This window comes from Melospiza georgiana, chromosome 22 (assembly GCF_028018845.1).
Source record: "Melospiza georgiana isolate bMelGeo1 chromosome 22, bMelGeo1.pri, whole genome shotgun sequence".
NCBI lineage: Eukaryota > Metazoa > Chordata > Aves > Passeriformes > Passerellidae > Melospiza > Melospiza georgiana.
This window is the reverse complement of record NC_080451.1, coordinates 10,580,333-10,597,596: the sequence shown is the minus strand read 5'-3', so window position 1 is coordinate 10,597,596 and position 17,264 is coordinate 10,580,333. Positions and strand designations below refer to the sequence as shown.

The 17,264-nt window shown below is 54.2% G+C and overlaps 1 protein-coding gene across 1 annotated transcript; it reads right to left on the bottom strand.

Annotated features, from left to right (window-relative positions):
* Positions 1 to 4,945: 4,945 nt before the first annotated feature.
* On the bottom strand, positions 4,946 to 16,783 carry ENO1 (enolase 1). Its single transcript, XM_058039385.1, has 12 exons — positions 16,703 to 16,783; positions 13,423 to 13,516; positions 12,076 to 12,171; positions 10,206 to 10,264; positions 9,532 to 9,601; positions 9,212 to 9,345; positions 8,870 to 9,092; positions 7,201 to 7,398; positions 6,780 to 6,981; positions 6,283 to 6,391; positions 5,822 to 5,880; positions 4,946 to 5,407 (listed from the first exon to the last, which is right to left on the bottom strand). Exons 2-12 carry the CDS (start codon positions 13,505 to 13,507, stop codon positions 5,338 to 5,340), a joined length of 1,305 nt encoding a protein of 434 aa, XP_057895368.1. The 5' UTR covers positions 13,508 to 13,516; positions 16,703 to 16,783; the 3' UTR covers positions 4,946 to 5,337.
* Positions 16,784 to 17,264: the final 481 nt, after the last annotated feature.

Genomic DNA, 17,264 nt, shown 5'->3' with positions numbered 1-17,264 from the left:
GACTGACTGCTCAGCTGGGCACCTCCTGCACGCCCCTGTAAATGCACCCCTGCATGCACTGCTCAGCGCAGGGAGCAGCAAACGCACCCCTGCATGCACTGCTCAGTGCAGGGAGCAGCAAATGCATCACTGCATGCACTGCTCAGTGCAGGGAGCAGCAAATGCACCCCTGCATGCACTGCTCAGCGCAGGGAGCAGCAAATGCACCCCTGCATGCACTGCTCAGTGCAGGGAGCAGCAAATGCAGCACTGCTCCTCCAATTCAGGGAGCAGCAAATGCATTTCCAGCTTCTTGTCCTAAGTGACCCACTTGGCTTTGAGCTGTAATAAATGACCAAAGCATTCAAGGGAGAGATGGATTGGTTTCAGATTTGCATTTTTATCCTCCCCACTGCAAATTGCCCCTCCAGGAGGAGGTCCTGGCCCCCAGCTCCCCCTTGTAGCTGCCCTTTCCCTGCTGTTGCAGCACTGCTGCCTTTGATGGCACCTCTGAATGGAGAGACAACAGAGCCGCAGCAATGGGAACATTTCCATTTCAAGCACCATCTCCTTTTCCCCCTCAGCACCTGTTATCTTCAAAGCACTGCACCAAACCCACTGAGGAACCCTCCCCAGCGCCCTGGGAAGTGTCACCAGGCCTGGGGACAGGAGAGCAGCAGGGAAATGGCCCAGCAGAGCCCAGCTCTGGGTGCGTGGCCGGGGCTGGGCAGGGCTCTCACCCAACGGGGCCTCTCTCCATTGTCCCTGGCACCTCCACCCTGACAGCTGGGCAAGGAGGGCACACCAGGCTCTGTTCAGCACCACACACCTGCCTGGGGGCTGAGGCTCTGCCCGTTGGGAGCAGGGGCCCTGCCCTGGGGCTGCTCCAGCCCAGCTGCTCCCCTGGCTGCTTTTCCAAGGGACCCCCACACCCTGTGCCCCTCACAGGCACCCCCAGTCCCCGTGGCTGCTGCCAGCCCCATCAGCAGGGGACACTGGCCCGGGGCTGGCCTGGGGACACTGACCTGGGGGACACTGACCTGGGGGACACTGACCCGGGGCTGGCCTGGGGACACTGAGCCAGGGCTGGCCTGGGGACACTGACCTGGGGGACACTGACCCGGGGCTGGCCTGGGGACACTGGCGTGGGGACACTGACCCAGGGCTGGCCTGGGGACACTGACCCAGGGCTGACCTGGGGACACTGACCCGGGGGACACTGACCCAGGGGACACTGACCCAGGGTTGGCCTGGGGACACTGACCTGGGGACACTGACCCAGGGCTGGCCTGGGGACACTGGCGTGGGGACACTGACCCAGGGCTGGCCTGGGGACACTGACCTGGGGGACACTGACCTGGGGGACACTGACCCAGGGCTGGCCTGGGGACACTGACCTGGGGGACACTGACCCGGGGCTGGCCTGGGGACACTGACCCGGGGGACACTGACCTGGAGGACATTGGCCTGGGGGACACTGGCCCAGAACTGACCTGGGGACACTGACCTGGGGGACACTGACCCAGGCTGGCCCCGGGATGCTCCTTCCTGCAGACACTGCTGTCAGCACAGTGTCAGCTTGCCTGGCCTCTGTCCAAGGGGTTTAATTGCAGAATTAGCCCCCACTCCTCCTCTCTCCTGTAACTGAAGCCTGTAAGTGGCACCTGGATGATTAAACCTGTGTGGTTGCAGGCAGAGCTGTGCCTGGAGCTGCTTCAGGCCTGAGATTTCACCACACGCTTCCAGTGTGGCACAAGGAAGTCATGTGGGCATTGTGATTATTTTCTTCCTCATAGTTTATTTTATATCTGTCATTTTTATCATCTGACTTCTTTATTCAACCCCTTTTCTTCCTCCATTCCTCAGTTCTCTTCCTTGTTGGTTTTTTACGGGTTTTTTCCCTCCTCCTTTTTTTCCCTCCAGGCTTTCCTAGCAGAACTGAGGTCTGCAGCTGGTTTGGCTTTGTTTCTTCTCCCCGTTCCCCTTCTCCACACCCTGCACTCCAGTCTCTGGGGGTGTCTATGCACGGAGCACACAGTGCATGCAAAGTGCCCCAGATCTGATGGCACCTGAGTCCCTCTGGGTGTTTTTCCCTGCAGGAAGGGCCAGACCTGGGCTCCAGCTCCAGCCTGGTGACCCAGCAGCAGCTGCAGGGAGAGGCTCAGAGGAGGCTCCTGCATTGTCACAGCCACCCCCAGCTCCTGTCTGCAGGGAAATCATTCCACCCTGCCCCACAAACGAGCAGCAGTCAGAGCTCTCCAGGGCAGGGCCCTCTCAGAGCTGCCACAGCCCCAGGCTGGCTCTGAGCCCTGTCCCCGTGGCACAGCCCAGCCCCAGCTCAGCTCAGGGAAGGTCAGCAGCGCTGTCCTCACCCACACCAGGGCTCTGTCTGGCAGGAAAGCCAAGTGCTGAATCATCAGGTTTGCCAAGACCACTGAGGGATGGCGACATTCCCTCCTGCCCAGAGCAAACTCACTGGCACAGGGCCTGGAGCAGGCCTAGAAACCAACCTGAGGAGGTCAGTGCTCAGAGCAGGCTGGGCTACAAGGCAGAAAAGGCTCCCCTATGTCATCATCTCATTGTAAATCTCCCATACCTCAGTGATTTCTCATGGGCAGCTCCTCACAGCACTGACTCCTTTTTCTTCTTCGCAGCAGAGCCAACAAACTGCAGCTCTCTCCTGCCACCCAGCCAACCCACTCTTTTGTAGCACTCTCCTTCTCACAGGACACAGCTGTGGCCTATTAAGGGCAGGCCCATTCCTAATCTTTGGTGATTAGCACAGCTGCACCTCCTCAGGTGTGAGACTGCCTTCTGCATTATCTTTATTTCCTTACATTCTATCCCTCCACCCCCCTCCACACCCAGGGGTAACGGGGGAGCTTTCCCAGCGCACTCCTTTGCATGACTCCATTATAAATCCTGCTCCTGAACAGCTCCCAGAGCACCTCCTGCCTCTCCCCTCTGCCATCACTCACCACAGCTCTGCTTTTAAGCCTGGCTGCCGCTCTCAGAGCAGCCTCCCAGCTCGTGTTTGCTAAGCTGATGCCTCCTCTGCTCCAAGGAGTGCCATCCCTGCAAATTATTGCAGTAATAAAGGCACTGGCTGTGCCACATTTGCTCTCTGTTATAAAGCACAGCCTTTCGAGTCCAACTCCGTGGGGACAGCAGGGAAAGGTGAGGAGCTGTGCAGCAGGAGCTGAGCCCTGATTAAGGAGCAGACACGGCTCCCCCCTCTCCAGCACCGCAGGCTTTGGTCTTGATTTTCAGCAATCAAATCTTGTTCCCTGTTCACTGATTCCCCTCACTCCAAACACACACAGCGCTCCCAATCATTCACTGTTCTCTGACACGTTTAAAATCCTTATCTCCAAACCCCAGCCCCACGTTCCAGCACTTCCCCTCTCGGGGCTCCTTTCTTCCTTTGCAAGGGACTCCTTTCAACGCTGCAGCCTCATTAGGGAGAGCCTGAATCGGCTGCAGCTGGAAGCACCTTGCTGCTCTGGCCCAAATACTCTCACAGATTGAACTTGAAAGCTTTCTGTGAGGGGTTTGATGGGACAGGTGAGCACAGCACCTGGCACGGCAGGGTTGACTCACAGACAGGAGAACACAGCTGACTGCAGCTCGGGGCTGTGCAGCCCCAGCAATGTTCCAGCCCTGCCACTGCCGGGTTATTTCAGGCTCCACACACCTGGTAATTGACCTGTGAGTGTTCTCCCCACCCTGCTCTGACAAGGTGGGAACGATAATGAATTCATTTGCAGCCATAGTGGAAGGGGCTTTTGTCAGAGCTGGGAGTGAGCTCTGGCTCTGAGCAGAGCAGGATTCCAGCCTGGCTCTCCCCACAAGGAGGTGGCTGCACACAAGCACAGCAGCCCAGGTGCCAGGCCCTGCTCGTGCCACTCACTCCATCACAGCCCCACTGCCCTTCGGGCTTTGCTCGAGTTATGGCAACCACTGACCTGATTTTGCAGCTCCTTCTGCTTTCTGATCCTCATTAAAAGAAAAGCACCAGGTGGAAAAAGAGGCCCAGGTAAGGGGTTGAGCATTTTGGCTTCACTTACTGAAGTGCCAGGTGAGGAGCAGCCCGACCCATGCTCCTAAACACAGCTCTGCTAAAAAGCTTCCTAAACCATTCTGCAGATATCAGAAGCTGCCTCTTTGAGAGAAGAAAAATCCCTTGATAGGATTTGTGTGTAATTAGCTGGTTTATTCATTTAACAGGTCTAATTCAGAGATCAGCTAAGTGTGAAAAGTGCAGTGGGCTTCAAATTTGCCACAGAGTGCAACCAGCCCAGAGCAAGGCCTGGGGAAAGGACAAATGTGGGAGAGAGGAGGCCCTGGCCCAGAGCTGGGGCTGGTAAATTTGGTATTTATAGCAAAGCTCTTCTTAAGAGCAGCCTGACAAAGGAGATAAACCTCCTAAGGCAGCACAGTTGCCAGGTGCCCAGGGAAGGCTGTTTCCCCGTTATTGCCTCACCAGAACTGAGAATATTCTTTAGGGTAGCAGGTGACAGGTGCCCTTCAGCAGCACTGGCTGTGCCAGCCCCAGGGGGAGGATTTAAAACATTAAAAATCAGAATTGGTTTGTGCGAGTGCGGTGCAAGGCCCGGCGCGCCCACCGGGGGGCAGCACCGGGCACCACAGGACTCATTATCAGAATCGGAAATTAACGATTTTCCTACTAATCTGACACTACGGAAAAAAGCAGCAAGAACTGGCTCAGACATCCTCTCACTCCGTTGTGTAATGATTTGTTTTTTCCTGTCTGGGAATGGGCTGAGGTCACAACTCTGCTCCCTGTGACAGAGACACCCCAAAAACCTCTCGCCAAACCCCAGGAAAAAGGGCAAGAGGAGCCTCAAGGTCCCTTCCAACACAAACCATTCCACGAGTCCACGATGCACAGCTGGGAATCCCTGCTCCCCACACTCCTCCAAACACCTGCAAGCCACACACACTGTTGGGTTGTTTGATGCTTTTATTTATCACATGTAAAAACACTACTGTCTCTGTCTGCAGGTACCTCTTGCTGCACTGCAAATCACACGGCTCCAAACGGTGAAGATGAGACAGAGAAGGGAACTAAAGTGTTTATGCCCAGAATCACAATGTCATGACCCCCAGGGGTGTTAAATACACAGAGCACCCCCAGGGACTGTTCTACAGAAGCAGCAGAGCATTACAATTAACAGACCAGAGTTGGTGAAAACACTGGAGGAAGGGATCATCTAGAGGATAAGAGGACCTGCAGACTGGTCTTTTCCTTCAGCTGCCCTTATCTTTCTAGTACAGGTAATTGTGATCTAAGTCGATATCTAGTGCTGAACCAGAACAGAGGGGACTCTTCCACACTTAGTTGACACGAGGGTTCCTGAAGTTCCTCCCAGCAAAGCGAGCCTTGCTGCCGAGCTCCTCCTCAATTCTGGGGAAGGACAGAGAGCACTGGGTGTCAGCAGGCAGCACAGAACCCCAGCACCAGCACAGGCCTCACACTGAGCAGCTGGCACACCTGGTACTGAAACTCCTGACCTACCTGGCCCTGAAACACCTGGCCCTAAGCTCCTGACCCACCTGGAGGTCCCACAGCACCAAGGCAGCTCCCAGCAAGCCCCTGCACAGTGGGCAGTGCCACACACCTGACACAACCCAAATGTCTGAGATGCTTGCCAAGAGAAGTGCCCCGTGCAGAGGACAAAGTCTCAGTCCAGCACCACAGGATGCTTGGTGTGATCTGTTCTGGACCTCCCCCACCCAGCTCCTCCCGTGCCACGTGCTGCAGGTGCTTCTGAGGGGCAGAGCCCAGCACAAGCAGTGCCCTTCCCCAGCCCAGGCTCACCTCAGCAGCTGGTTGTACTTGGCCAGACGCTCGGATCGGCACGGGGCACCGGTTTTGATCTGAGGGAAATCACCAAGTTAGTGAAGAACTCCAAGTGCCAACACAAAACTTGCTCAGGGTAATGAGCATCACCACAAGCTCTGCTTGGGCACCAGGCTCAGTGTCTGCCCAAGCAAACACAGCAGGTCCTGGGAGCAGCAGAGGTTGTGCATTTGCTATCAGCTGCAGGACCAGGAAAGCCCAGTGCAGCCACTGGAGCCAAGACCTTTGACATTGCTGATTAAAGGTGAGTTTGCAAAAGATAAGGTGTTCCCTTGTCACAGTCCATTAACAAATCAGCTCCCTGCAAACAGACACAGCAAACCTGCACCCCTGGAGGCAGTGCATGCACCATGGCTTTGGCTTCACCCCCAAATTATCCCATCAAGCAGAGCCAGACTGCAGCAGCTGCAGACACCAACCTGGCCAGTGCAGAGACCCACTACCAGGTCAGCAATGAAGGTGTCTTCTGTCTCTCCAGAGCGGTGGCTCACCATCACACCCCAGCCATTGGACTGGGCCAGCTTGCAGCTGCAAAGGACAAGAGAAGCAGCTCAGAGCATGCCCTGTGCCCAGGAGCCAAGGGGCAGCACAGGGCTCTGCCCTGCCCCTCCATCTCCCCCAGGTACAGCCAGCCCCATGCCCTGTGCCCAGGAGCCAAGGGCCAGCACAGGGCTCTGCCCTGCCCCTCCACCTGCCCCAGGTACAGCCAGCCCACCCTGGGGAGAGCCCCATGCCCTGTGCCCAGCAGCCAAGGGGCAGCACAGGGCTCTGCCCTGCCCCTCCATCTGCCCCAGGTACAGCCAGCCCCATGCCCTGTGCCCAGCAGCCAAGGGGCAGCACAGGGCTCTGCCCTGCCCCTCCATCTGCCCCAGGTACAGCCAGCCCACCCTGGCCCAGCCCAGAGGGCAGCACTTACGCCTGCAGGGACTCTGTCACGGAGCCAATCTGGTTGACCTTGAGGAGCAGGCAGTTGCAGGCCTTCTCATCCACAGCCTTGGCAATTCTCTTTGGGTTGGTCACAGTCAGATCATCACCAACCACCTGGATGTTGACGCTGCCAGTGAATTTCTTCCAGGCACCCCAGTCATCCTGGTCAAAGGGGTCTTCAATGGACACCACTGCAGAGGGACACAGCAGCTTTAGGACAATGCCAGCACCAAGGTCCTGTTTGGATGAGTGGCACCAAAGTGCAGGCATGTGCCACCCACTTCCCAGAACATTGCCGAGACCCTGAGAGAGGCAGGAGCTCTCAGTCTCTCCTGTAAGAGGGGCTGCACACCAACTCCCTCCTTCAGCAATCAACCCTGATTCACCACTCCCACGGATGAGCAACTCACCAGGGTAGTTCTTGACAAAGCCCTTGTACAGGTCAGCCAGCTGGTCAGGAGTGATGTATCTGCTGGGGTCATCAGGGGATTTGAAGTCCAGGTCGTACTTGCCATCCCTGTAGAACTCTGAGGCTGCCACGTCCATGCCAATGACCACCTTGTCAGTGTAGCCAGCCTTGGCAATGGCTGTCTTCAGCAGCTCCAGAGCTGTAACACAGACAGAGCAGCTGCTGAGGGCCTGCAGGATGCCAACAGCAGCACACCCACAGGGCAAACAAACCATCTCCATCACCCCTTCAGGAAGCCCAAAGGAAAGGGTTCTTAAATTCTCCCACTTCTGAACCGACTGGAACAAGATATTACTTTAATACTGCTTTTAGCTTGTAATACCCTTGAGACACCATTATGGGATTCCTAATCTCTTCAGGCAGGACTACATGTCAGCCCAGAAAGCTTAATACTAGATGATTCCACATCCTCTTTCAACTTTATGCATGTGGGCAGGAAGCAGTGCCTGCACTCTAATCCCCTTTAGCTGCAGAGCAGGTGTTGACCATGCAAGTGCTGAGCATCCAGAGCCTGGCAGCAGGGAGACAGGGCCTCCTCTGCACAGGAGACTCCCCTGGGCACCCACCTGCTCCCCACGTGCACTGTTACCTGCACAGAGGGGACAGAACCACTCGGCAGAAGTCTCTGGATGCTGCCCACTGTGCTGCTGTTGGCAGAGTCCCAGTGACCCCAATGAGCTGCAGGGGAGCAGCTGGGCTGTTTGCAGCAGGAAGCTTAGATCAAGTGTTTTCTTTTGTTGTTGGGTTGGCCTTTTGTTTGGGTTCTTTTTGTGTGGGTTTGGTTGTGTTTTGTAAGATGCTAATGTAGCACAAACTGCAAAAGCAGCTGCAGCCAGCAATAAAAATTCTTTGGAATGTAATTGTCATTCAAGGTCATCTTCCCTGATGTCTGCAAGGGCACAGACCCAGCAGAGCTGCCTGTGACACTGGGACAGCTCTGGTGCTGTCTCAGTGTGTTCAGAAAAGGCAGGGCAGGTCACCAGTCCCCTCCACAATAACACAACCAATTGTAAAGCAAAAATCAACTGATCTGAGCCCATGTCCTACTGCCTGTGAGCAGCTCCACTTGTGGAGAGGCACAGAAAGCTCCTCCAGTGTTTGTAGGAACAGATATTCTGCTTCCCACAGACAAATTGCCTCTCCCACAGGTTCCTGAACAGAACTGTTTGGCCATGGAAGCAGCAACTGCCTCAGCTTCCAGGCAAGCCTTTGTGCCCTCCCACACACAGCCAGGCAGGGCACAAACTGTATTCCCTCTGTCTGCAGAAAAACAACTCCACTGATATCTGAATGTTGACTTCTGGAACACTTTCAGTGCACACAAGTTCCCACACCACTTTTCAACTGCAAGGGCACAAGATTCCCTTAGGCTGCTACAGGAATGAGAGCAACGAGGCACTGCAGTAAAAACCATCCTGTCCAACCGCACAAACTGATATGCAAGGGAATACCTGACCACATCAGCAGAGCACCTGAGGATGTCTGCCAGGGTAAGAAACAGAGTACAGACAAAGCAGGAAGTCCTACACCTTTGATCCTATTGATCCTGCCTGTCATTGTATTGGCCAGACTATCAGTTCCACCTCCTCCCACACTCAGCTCATTCTCACCTTCTTTGTTTTCCAGGATGTTGGGGGCAAAGCCACCCTCATCCCCCACGTTGGTGGCATCCTTGCCATACTTCTCCTTGATGACATTCTTGAGGTTGTGGTAGACCTCTGCCCCGACCCGCATGGCGTCCTTGAAGCTGTCAGCCCCCACGGGCAGGATCATGAACTCCTGCATGGCCAGCTTGTTGCCAGCGTGGGAGCCCCCGTTGATCACGTTGAAGGCCTTGGAGGAAGCAGGAAAGGCCAGGTTGGAACTGGTACCAGCCCTTACATCACTCTGCTCGTCCCCAGAGCCTGATCCAGGCTAAAGGCAGAGCCAGGCTGCCCCACCCAGGCACTTACAGGAACCGGCAGAATGACCTCTGGGTTTCCAGCAAGGTCGGCGATGTGCCGGTACAGGGGAACTCCCTTCTCAGCAGCACCAGCTTTGCACACGGCCAGGGACACACCCAGGATGGCATTAGCACCAAATTTGGCTGAAATGGGAAGACATTGATTAGACAAGCGTCCTTATAAAGAGAGACTCAGCAATACCAGCCCATGGTTTGAATTATGTCAGTGCACAGCACAAGGCCATACACTGGCTGCTGGCTCTGGTAAATAGAACTCAATTGACTCATCTTTATCTTTTACCCCCTCAGTGCAACACAAAGCCCACTCACATTTGTTCTCAGTCCCATCCATTTCCAGCATCAGCTTGTCAATCTTTTCTTGTTCCACAACGTTCACATTCTGCAGAGAGAAGCAACCAAACTGTTGTTTGACACCAGGCACAGGCCCACAAGCCCTCACCTACCCAGCATGGCACTGGACACTTCCCAAGAGCTGACCTGACCAATCCCTGTCACTATCACACAGCAGCAGCCCAGGGCTCACAGCTGAGTTCATGTGCCATCACTTCACCCACTATCACCGAGTTCTGCACCAGCCTTTGTAGGCCAGGCTTGGTGTCCACAAAGCACAAAGGAATCTCATTCAAGCAGACTGTTCTAGATGCTCTCAGATTCCCCTCCAATGGCCCTGCTTGGATAAAAGCTGGCCCCTCCTCATCATTCAGGCACTCTCTGAAGCATACATCAGTGTATCCCAGCTGCAGCCCTGCAGCTCCCAGGGCTGCAGTGTTTCTGCACACCACAACACCAGGCTGCTGGAGAAGGTTCCATTACGTGTTAGATGTGCACTCATTAAGTAAATTAAGTAAAACCAGTGCTGTGGTCAGTTTGTTCACATGCACCCCAACACACAGGCTGACCCCCCCCAGGTGCCACCCCACCAGAGGAAGGTTTGGATCCTGCCTGGCTGTAGGAGATGTTAAGAGAAGACAGATTGCTCCTACCTTGCTAATCAGTGCAGGTGCAATCGTTTTATTGACGTGCTCAACAGCTTTTGAGACACCTGGAAGGAACAAGCAGATCAGACACTGGTCAACACACAGGTTATGCAGGGATTAGTAGGGGATCTCAGGAACATCCAGGAAAACCACCTCATGCTGCCCCAGCCCAAGCTGAGCTCATGGCCAGGTGTGAACACAGAGGCCCTGGCTGGACTGGAGGGCACATGAGGGATGCATTGGCTAGGACTGGTCCAGGAATGCCAGTTAGTGTGCCAGGCCATGCACTGGAGAGACTGATCCGAGTGCCAGGCTGCACTGGGAGCACATCCATTACCTGTGTGCACAGTGCCGTGGCCAGGAACTCGTTAACATATTTAACAGCTCTGGAGACACCTGGCAGAAGCCAAACAGACACCCCAGTCAAGGACAGATGGAGACTCAGCCAACCCAAGGGATGCAGCAGAGGACACAGACAGGCAGCAGGGGCCTGGCACCGAGCACTGGGCCAGAGACAAAGGCTCAAAGAGCAGAGGAAGCTGTGCAAGGCTGTGTTTGGGCTCCAGCCCAGGTCTGTGTAACTCTGCCAGCCCAAACCTCAAGGGCCTGAACATCAGCATTTAGGGAGGTTTTAGGATGAGCTCTCCTACCAACTCACAGAATCCAGGAGTAAGGGGAGGGAAAAGGTTTCCCCAGCAGTTACACAGGCAGCATCAGGCACTCCACTACCTGACACTATTTTGTAACACTGCTATAACATCACTTTATTTGCTGTGTAGTGTCTAAAGACTTCCAAAAACCTAAGCTTCAGAATGATGAATGCTATTTGACTGCATCCTAAACAATATTAATTGCTTTTCCAAATGGTCTAAGTCTGCAGACTTCTATTACAAAAGGCCTAGCAGCTATCTGCAGCTCTTCCCATTTGATAATTATTTCTTCATAACTTGTGTTATTTCCCAGCTGACAAAGCCCTTCAGCTACAGCCTGTTAACCACAGTCTAATTAAATGCCATTAAGAACTGCCCATAGGATCAGACTTAACAGGCCTAAGCACACACACATTTAGCACAGTGAGGTAAATACACGTTTATTCTTTGCAAGAAAAGTGCCCTGGGTAAACAGCACAAGAGCCTCAGGTTTTTGGGACAGTCAGTCATCCAGGCATTTGCTCTCTGTTAAGGCATTAACAGCCATGAATCTTCTAAGACAAGGCTCTCCAAGTTCAATTCAGCTCTCCACTTTAATTGTTTCTTCTTAATAGGCAAAAGATATTTCAGCTTCTTTTCACCTGACTGGCAGGTCAGCAGAGCTGCACATTCAATGGACAGAGCTGGCACAAAACCTCAGGTTCAGGATTCAACATGCTGGGAGATCTAAGGAGCCTGCAGTCTCAGAGCTGACAGATTTAGGGGCTCTGGGAAAATTTGATCTATGAAAAGCCCTTGTGACTAACAGCAGGATGACTGAGGCTTTTGGTGCTGGCAGTTCAGATGCCCTGACCACACTGGTAAAGCCCTCTGCACTGTGCCACGCACCAACACACAGCACAAGGGGAGCAGGGTAACAAAGTACACCTGGACACCCTGTACCAGGGACAGTCACCTGGCTGGGTGTGCCCAGCTCCATGCAGGTGCCCTGCCCTGCAGCACGAGGCAGCTGCACTGCTGGAGCAGCCACCCTGCAGGCCATGCCCAGCAAACCAACCCTGCCCCCTCTGCTTTGCCTCTGCCCAGCTCAGCCCACGCCTGACAGGAGCGGCTGTCTGTCTGTCCTGCCCAGCTGCCAGGCCTCGTGCAGCACAGACAGCGGGACAGGAGCCCAGCAGTGCCAGTGCCTGTCCCAGGGCACTCAGGGTGCCCAGCCCCAGCTGTACCTTTGCCCATGTAGCGTGTCTTGTCATTGTCACGGAGCTCCAGAGCCTCGTAGATTCCAGTGGAGGCACCGCTGGGAACAGCAGCTCTGAACAGACCTGTCCACAACAGGAAAAACACCTTGGCACACTCAGACACCAACCATCCCCCAGCCAGACAGCATCCCAGCCCTGCAAACCACACCTCTGCTCACATACAGTGATCCCACAAGGGCTTTCTGCTCATGACAGCATCTCCCTCACGCTCACTGACCAATAGCAAACTGACTCCTCCTCTTCCACTGGCATGTCAAGAGTTAAGGAAGGCCTCCATTCCCCTTCCAAAAAGGATAGCTTCATTCACTGGATCTGCTTTTGAGCTCAGGCAAGGCAAGCTCTTAAATTCTTCTAGGATATGGTATAAAAGGGACAATTAGGAGACCTATTTTGTTAACAGGAGTTCTGAGCTCTTCTGGCAATAGCAGAGCCACCCAGACAGCCCATTCGTCCAGCCAAGGATGCTGAACTTGGAGCCAATCTGCACTCTGGAGCCTGCTCTGCCTGGGGTTCAAGGTGCCAACTTCAGCCTCCAGCCTCTCCCTTATCCCACTAAATCAAAGAGCTTAGTGGGGGCAGTCTCATTAAATGACTGCATTAATCTTTTGAGGCAGAAAGATCAGCTCTTTAGTCACTGTATTACAGCCATTGTGTTTGCTCATTCCACCAAATCACATTGGTATGAGCTTGCACAATGCTTTTGTCAGATCCTATCAGATGTGGGATGAACAGCTAACAAACCAAGGGAAAGTCCTACAATAATTAAAAATATAAGATGTTACATGTGAAAGCCCAATTAGGCATGTTCTTCAGTCATGCCTGAATACTTGGGCAGAGGAGAAACCATTACCCAAAATTCAGCTGAGCAGCAGAAGACTCTGTCATTACAGAAAGCCACTGCAGACAAATTGAGAATTAAACTTCAGAGTACTCATACAGAGTGTGGGGAGCACAGACGAGCAGGGCCATCAGCAGCTGCTCAAGAACAGTTTCCAGGTGCTGTCCCAGTTTATGCTGGGGCAGGGGAAGGAGGGCAGGTTTGGAACAGCTCTCCCACAGTTTGGGCTGCAAGAAGCAGCACCCTCCAAAAAACCCTGCACTGCCCAGGCCAGGAACTCGAGCTCAGCAAACTCATCCAACAGAATGAGGCAGAGGCTTTTTCTGCAAGGCTCACAGCGAGTCCCAACAAGTTTTATGTGTGCAGGAAGAATTCAGCACAGCTCCACTGCTAGAACAGAACTGGCTGTACACTTCTGCCTGCTCAGGTTCTATCAGCTCTAAGCCAGGGATGAACAGCTGCAGCTGAGGACTCACCTTTGTTGGTATACAGGTCTACCTCAACAGTGGGGTTGCCACGGGAGTCAAAGATTTCACGGGCATGGATCTTGGTGATAGACATCTTTAGTACCTGAGAAAGGAGCTTACAGTTACTCACTGAATGGTTTGGGTAGGAAGGGACCATGAAGTTGAACCCATCCCATGCCCTGCCATGAGCAGGAACACTTCCCACCAGACCAGGTTTGCTGGATGAGCCTCATCCAGCCTGGCCTGGAACATTCTCAGGGATGGGGCAGCCACAGCTTCTCTGGGAAAGCTCTTCCAGTGTCCCATGACTTTTATTATAAAAAAAAAAAAAAAATCACTTCCTCATGCGCAAGGGACAATCTCTTGATGATTCCAAATGACTTGAAGTGCATCATCAGACCCTAGGCAGCAGCAGGAGCAGATGACAAATCTAAAGGAACTTCACCTCATCATGTCAGAGCAGCGAAGAGCTCCCAAAACAGCAGCTCTCTGCTATCAGTTCAGAGTTCTTTTTGATAAGAGACCCGAGTGCAACAGCTCTCAGCATGCACAGAGTGCTCTTAGTATGCACAGCAGCTGCTCAGAGCCAAACGGAACCCATGACCAAAGAGAAGCAGCCACAGCTCTCGTTAAAAACTTGCATTAATAGTTACACCCTGTTGAGCATTTACAGGAATAGTTTTTCCTCTTAACTTTTCATCTTAAAAGGAATAAAAATCTCCCATGTCCTTTGAATACTTCCTTTCTCCCTTCTCACATTTATCCACTTCAGAAAACTGCAGTAAGGGAATTCTTACATAAGCCCAGCTACATTTTAAAAACCAAGTCATACACATGCCTGTAAGCCACTGACTGGCACCAAACCCAGCCCATCTGCACAGAAGAAAGCTCAGCCTCAGAAGCAGAACTATCTGGAAGCTGTTTTTTTGGCAAGCCAATGTGGGTGGCAACCCTGTTTACAGAAATGGTCATGAATCCTTCCACAGTTAGTGCAAAGTTAGAAAAACATGACCTTAGCAATGCTGCTGGTTCCCAGTCTGTGAGCGAGGGGGTGGCTGCACACCCTGCCCTCCCCAGGTCACAGGCACAGGCAGCCTTTGCTCCCCGTGTCCCTTCCAGCTGTCTAAGATTTCAGCCAGACCCCCACACTGACACACGATAGCACTAAAATGTGAAACAAGACAGCTTCTTCAGGCTGACCTTCATGCTGCCACTACCTAGCTTCAACCAGGGAACACACAAGCTAGAAATAAATCCCTGCAAGGCTCTGCTTATCAGTCCCACCCACACCCACATTCAGCTCTGCAGATGCACCGAGCAGTGGCTAACAGGAAGATTGTCCCCTTATCCAAAAAGGGCTTCCAGAGTTTATCAGGCTGGCACCTGCTAAACCTTACTTTCATTTTTAGAACCTTGGCTTTGCCACAGAACTTGAGGTGGCTCATTCTTTGAGAGCACAGCCAGTCCCCAGGACCCCCCAGAGCAGTGCTGGAGCTGCTTGCTGACCTTCAGGAACACACACTGCAAGAACTGCCACTGGAAATGCCAGGTCAGACATTGCTCAAGCTTCCTTGACAAAGGACCACAAGTCCCTCCCTTCTGTGCAGAAAGAGGCATTTCACAGCACGGCATCACCCCAGAAATCCTTCCTGCTCCTTCTGCAAACTCCCCACTCATGTGCTCAAGAAACAAGTCTCCCTTTGAGCTATAAAATAAAACTGATGCTGTTTAGCTCACCACAATGGAATCAGTGAACTCACCTAGAGCACAAGGGTCAGCCCCTGTGTGCCCAGGTCCAACCCCAGAAATGCTGACTGCAGGCAGAGAGGTCACAGCAGCACTGCCTGCCCAGACCTTTGTCCTCTCCAAGCACGCAAACACCCGGTGGCATTTAACGAGCACACTGCCTTAAACCTTTTTTTGCAGCATAATCTGCTGACAAGGTCACTGTCTCCCTTCAGGGGAAGGCACACACTCCAGCTTGCCTGGTGTGCCCCTGCCAGCTCTGAGGACCTTCACTAGCAGCTCAGGTCTAAGAAATCACCACTTATTCCTCACCTGACCCTGCACAGGGAATGCAGTACTTGTAACTGGAGATTACTCCAACTGAAAGTTATTTCAATTAAATCAGAATATATTTTCTTTATAGCCAACCCTACCACCAAACCCTGTCCTTGTGTGCTGTCTTGCAGCCAGTCTTCTCTAAAATCAATATGGGGTTAAGGCTGAGCACTGCAAACTGAATGGAGACTTAAAAAGCAACGCTAAAGTTTAGCCATAGAAATAACTGCCCTAGTGAGTGTCCAATTACAGGCCTGCCACATTTATCAGTGGAAGACTCTCCTGACACTTAAAGGTCCTCATGACCCCAACTCTCATACCACCAGTGCTCTGAAAAAAGCCGAGACCTTTCAGTGCACTCTATCAGATCCCAACGTATTAATTCCCCTGCCAAAGCACTCCTAGAAACCGGACAGATGGGCACATTCCACCCCTGCTCCTCTGCACTGCACGGGCTGCTAACGCACCTCTACAACACGATCCAACGGGTTCTAAAGGATGCCTGGCAGGGAGCAAATCACAGACACGTCCAACCACTTTCTCTCCCTGTGTTTGGTAAGATGGAGGCCTGAAACTGCGTTGGCTCATCTCCTGTGGGTTTGCATGACAAACTTCAGTACTTCCTGCCAGGCCCGGCGAGCCATGGCCCTACCCTGTGACTCAGCAGGCGAGTAACGGGGCAGGAGAGCTCAGGATCGTCTCTGGCAGCGCTGCACCAGGTGAGATGGTTACAACAGCAGCTCCTTATCCACACCTGCACGTCCAGGTGCTTTCCCCCCACCAGCGCTGCCCGGGGACAACCAGCACTTAAATACCCCAATGGACCTCAGGCACAGACGCGTTGCTAGCACACGTTAAATATTTGAGATGGGAAGCTGAAGGACATCCACTAAAGAGGGGAAGGTCCAAATCACCACACGCAATCCGAGAGCGACTGTTAATGATTAAAAGGAAAAGGTTAAACTCTGCGTTTGAGGATGCCTTGACCCACCACATCCCCCTGATTCTGCCCCCGCCCTGATCCCCCATACCCCCCGCTTTTTACCCCCGCCCCCGCACACTGCCGTGGCTCAGGCCTCCCCTCCCCGCCGGTGCTGCGGGAACACACAGCGGCCTGCACCCTCTGGGGACCACCGAGCCTCGGCCCGGCCCTCCGCCACGCGGCCGCTACCCGGAGAAGGGAAGCGCGGCCCCCGGGCCCGCGGGGCGCTGCGGGCGCCGCACTCACCGCTGTGCCGGCAGTCCCGCTCCGCAGCCGCTCCGCTGTCGCCGCCCCGGCTCTGACTGAGACCCAACGGCTCCGTGCCCGCCCGCCTATAGCCGCCCTCGCGCACAGGGCCCGCCCCCCGGCCGCGCCCATTGGCCAGCGCCGTCCGCCGCCGCGCTCCGATTGGCTGAGACCGCCTCGCGCCAGCGGCGGGCTCGCGTGCGTGCGCTACGTGCGGCCGGGCCGGGGCCTCGTGGAAAATCCCCGTGCGAGGGGGCGGGGCCGGCGCGGCGCATGCGGGTGGGGGGAGCGGGCGGGACCATGTGGGCAGTGCGGGGGGAGCCGTGAGGGACGGGCATGGCGGCCTGGGCTGGGGATGGACACTGGGCATCAGCCACACTGGGCATCAGCCACACTGGGCATCAGCCGGGTCCGAAACCTGCCGTGGGCATCCACATCTGCCACTGCCGCAGCTGAGGGACAGGCATGGCGTGAGGAGACCGACGCTGGGCATCCACATCTGCCACTGCCCCAGCTTGCTCCAAACCCCGTCCATCCCTGCATGCTTTCAGAGTTATCCTCC

What these genes read in the sequence shown, in the direction of transcription:
- ENO1 (XM_058039385.1), bottom strand. Translation starts at nt 13,507, where the DNA reads ATGTCTATCACCAAGATCCATGCCCGTGAAATCTTTGACTCCCGTGGC. An exon ending in GACACGCTACATGGGCAAAG is followed by an intron (nt 10,265 to 12,075) that starts GTACAGCTGGGG and finishes TGTTCCTTCCAG; the next exon opens with GTGTCTCAAAAGCTGTTGAG. An exon ending in CTTTGTCAAGAACTACCCTG is followed by an intron (nt 6,982 to 7,200) that starts GTGAGTTGCTCA and finishes GTCCCTCTGCAG; the next exon opens with TGGTGTCCATTGAAGACCCC.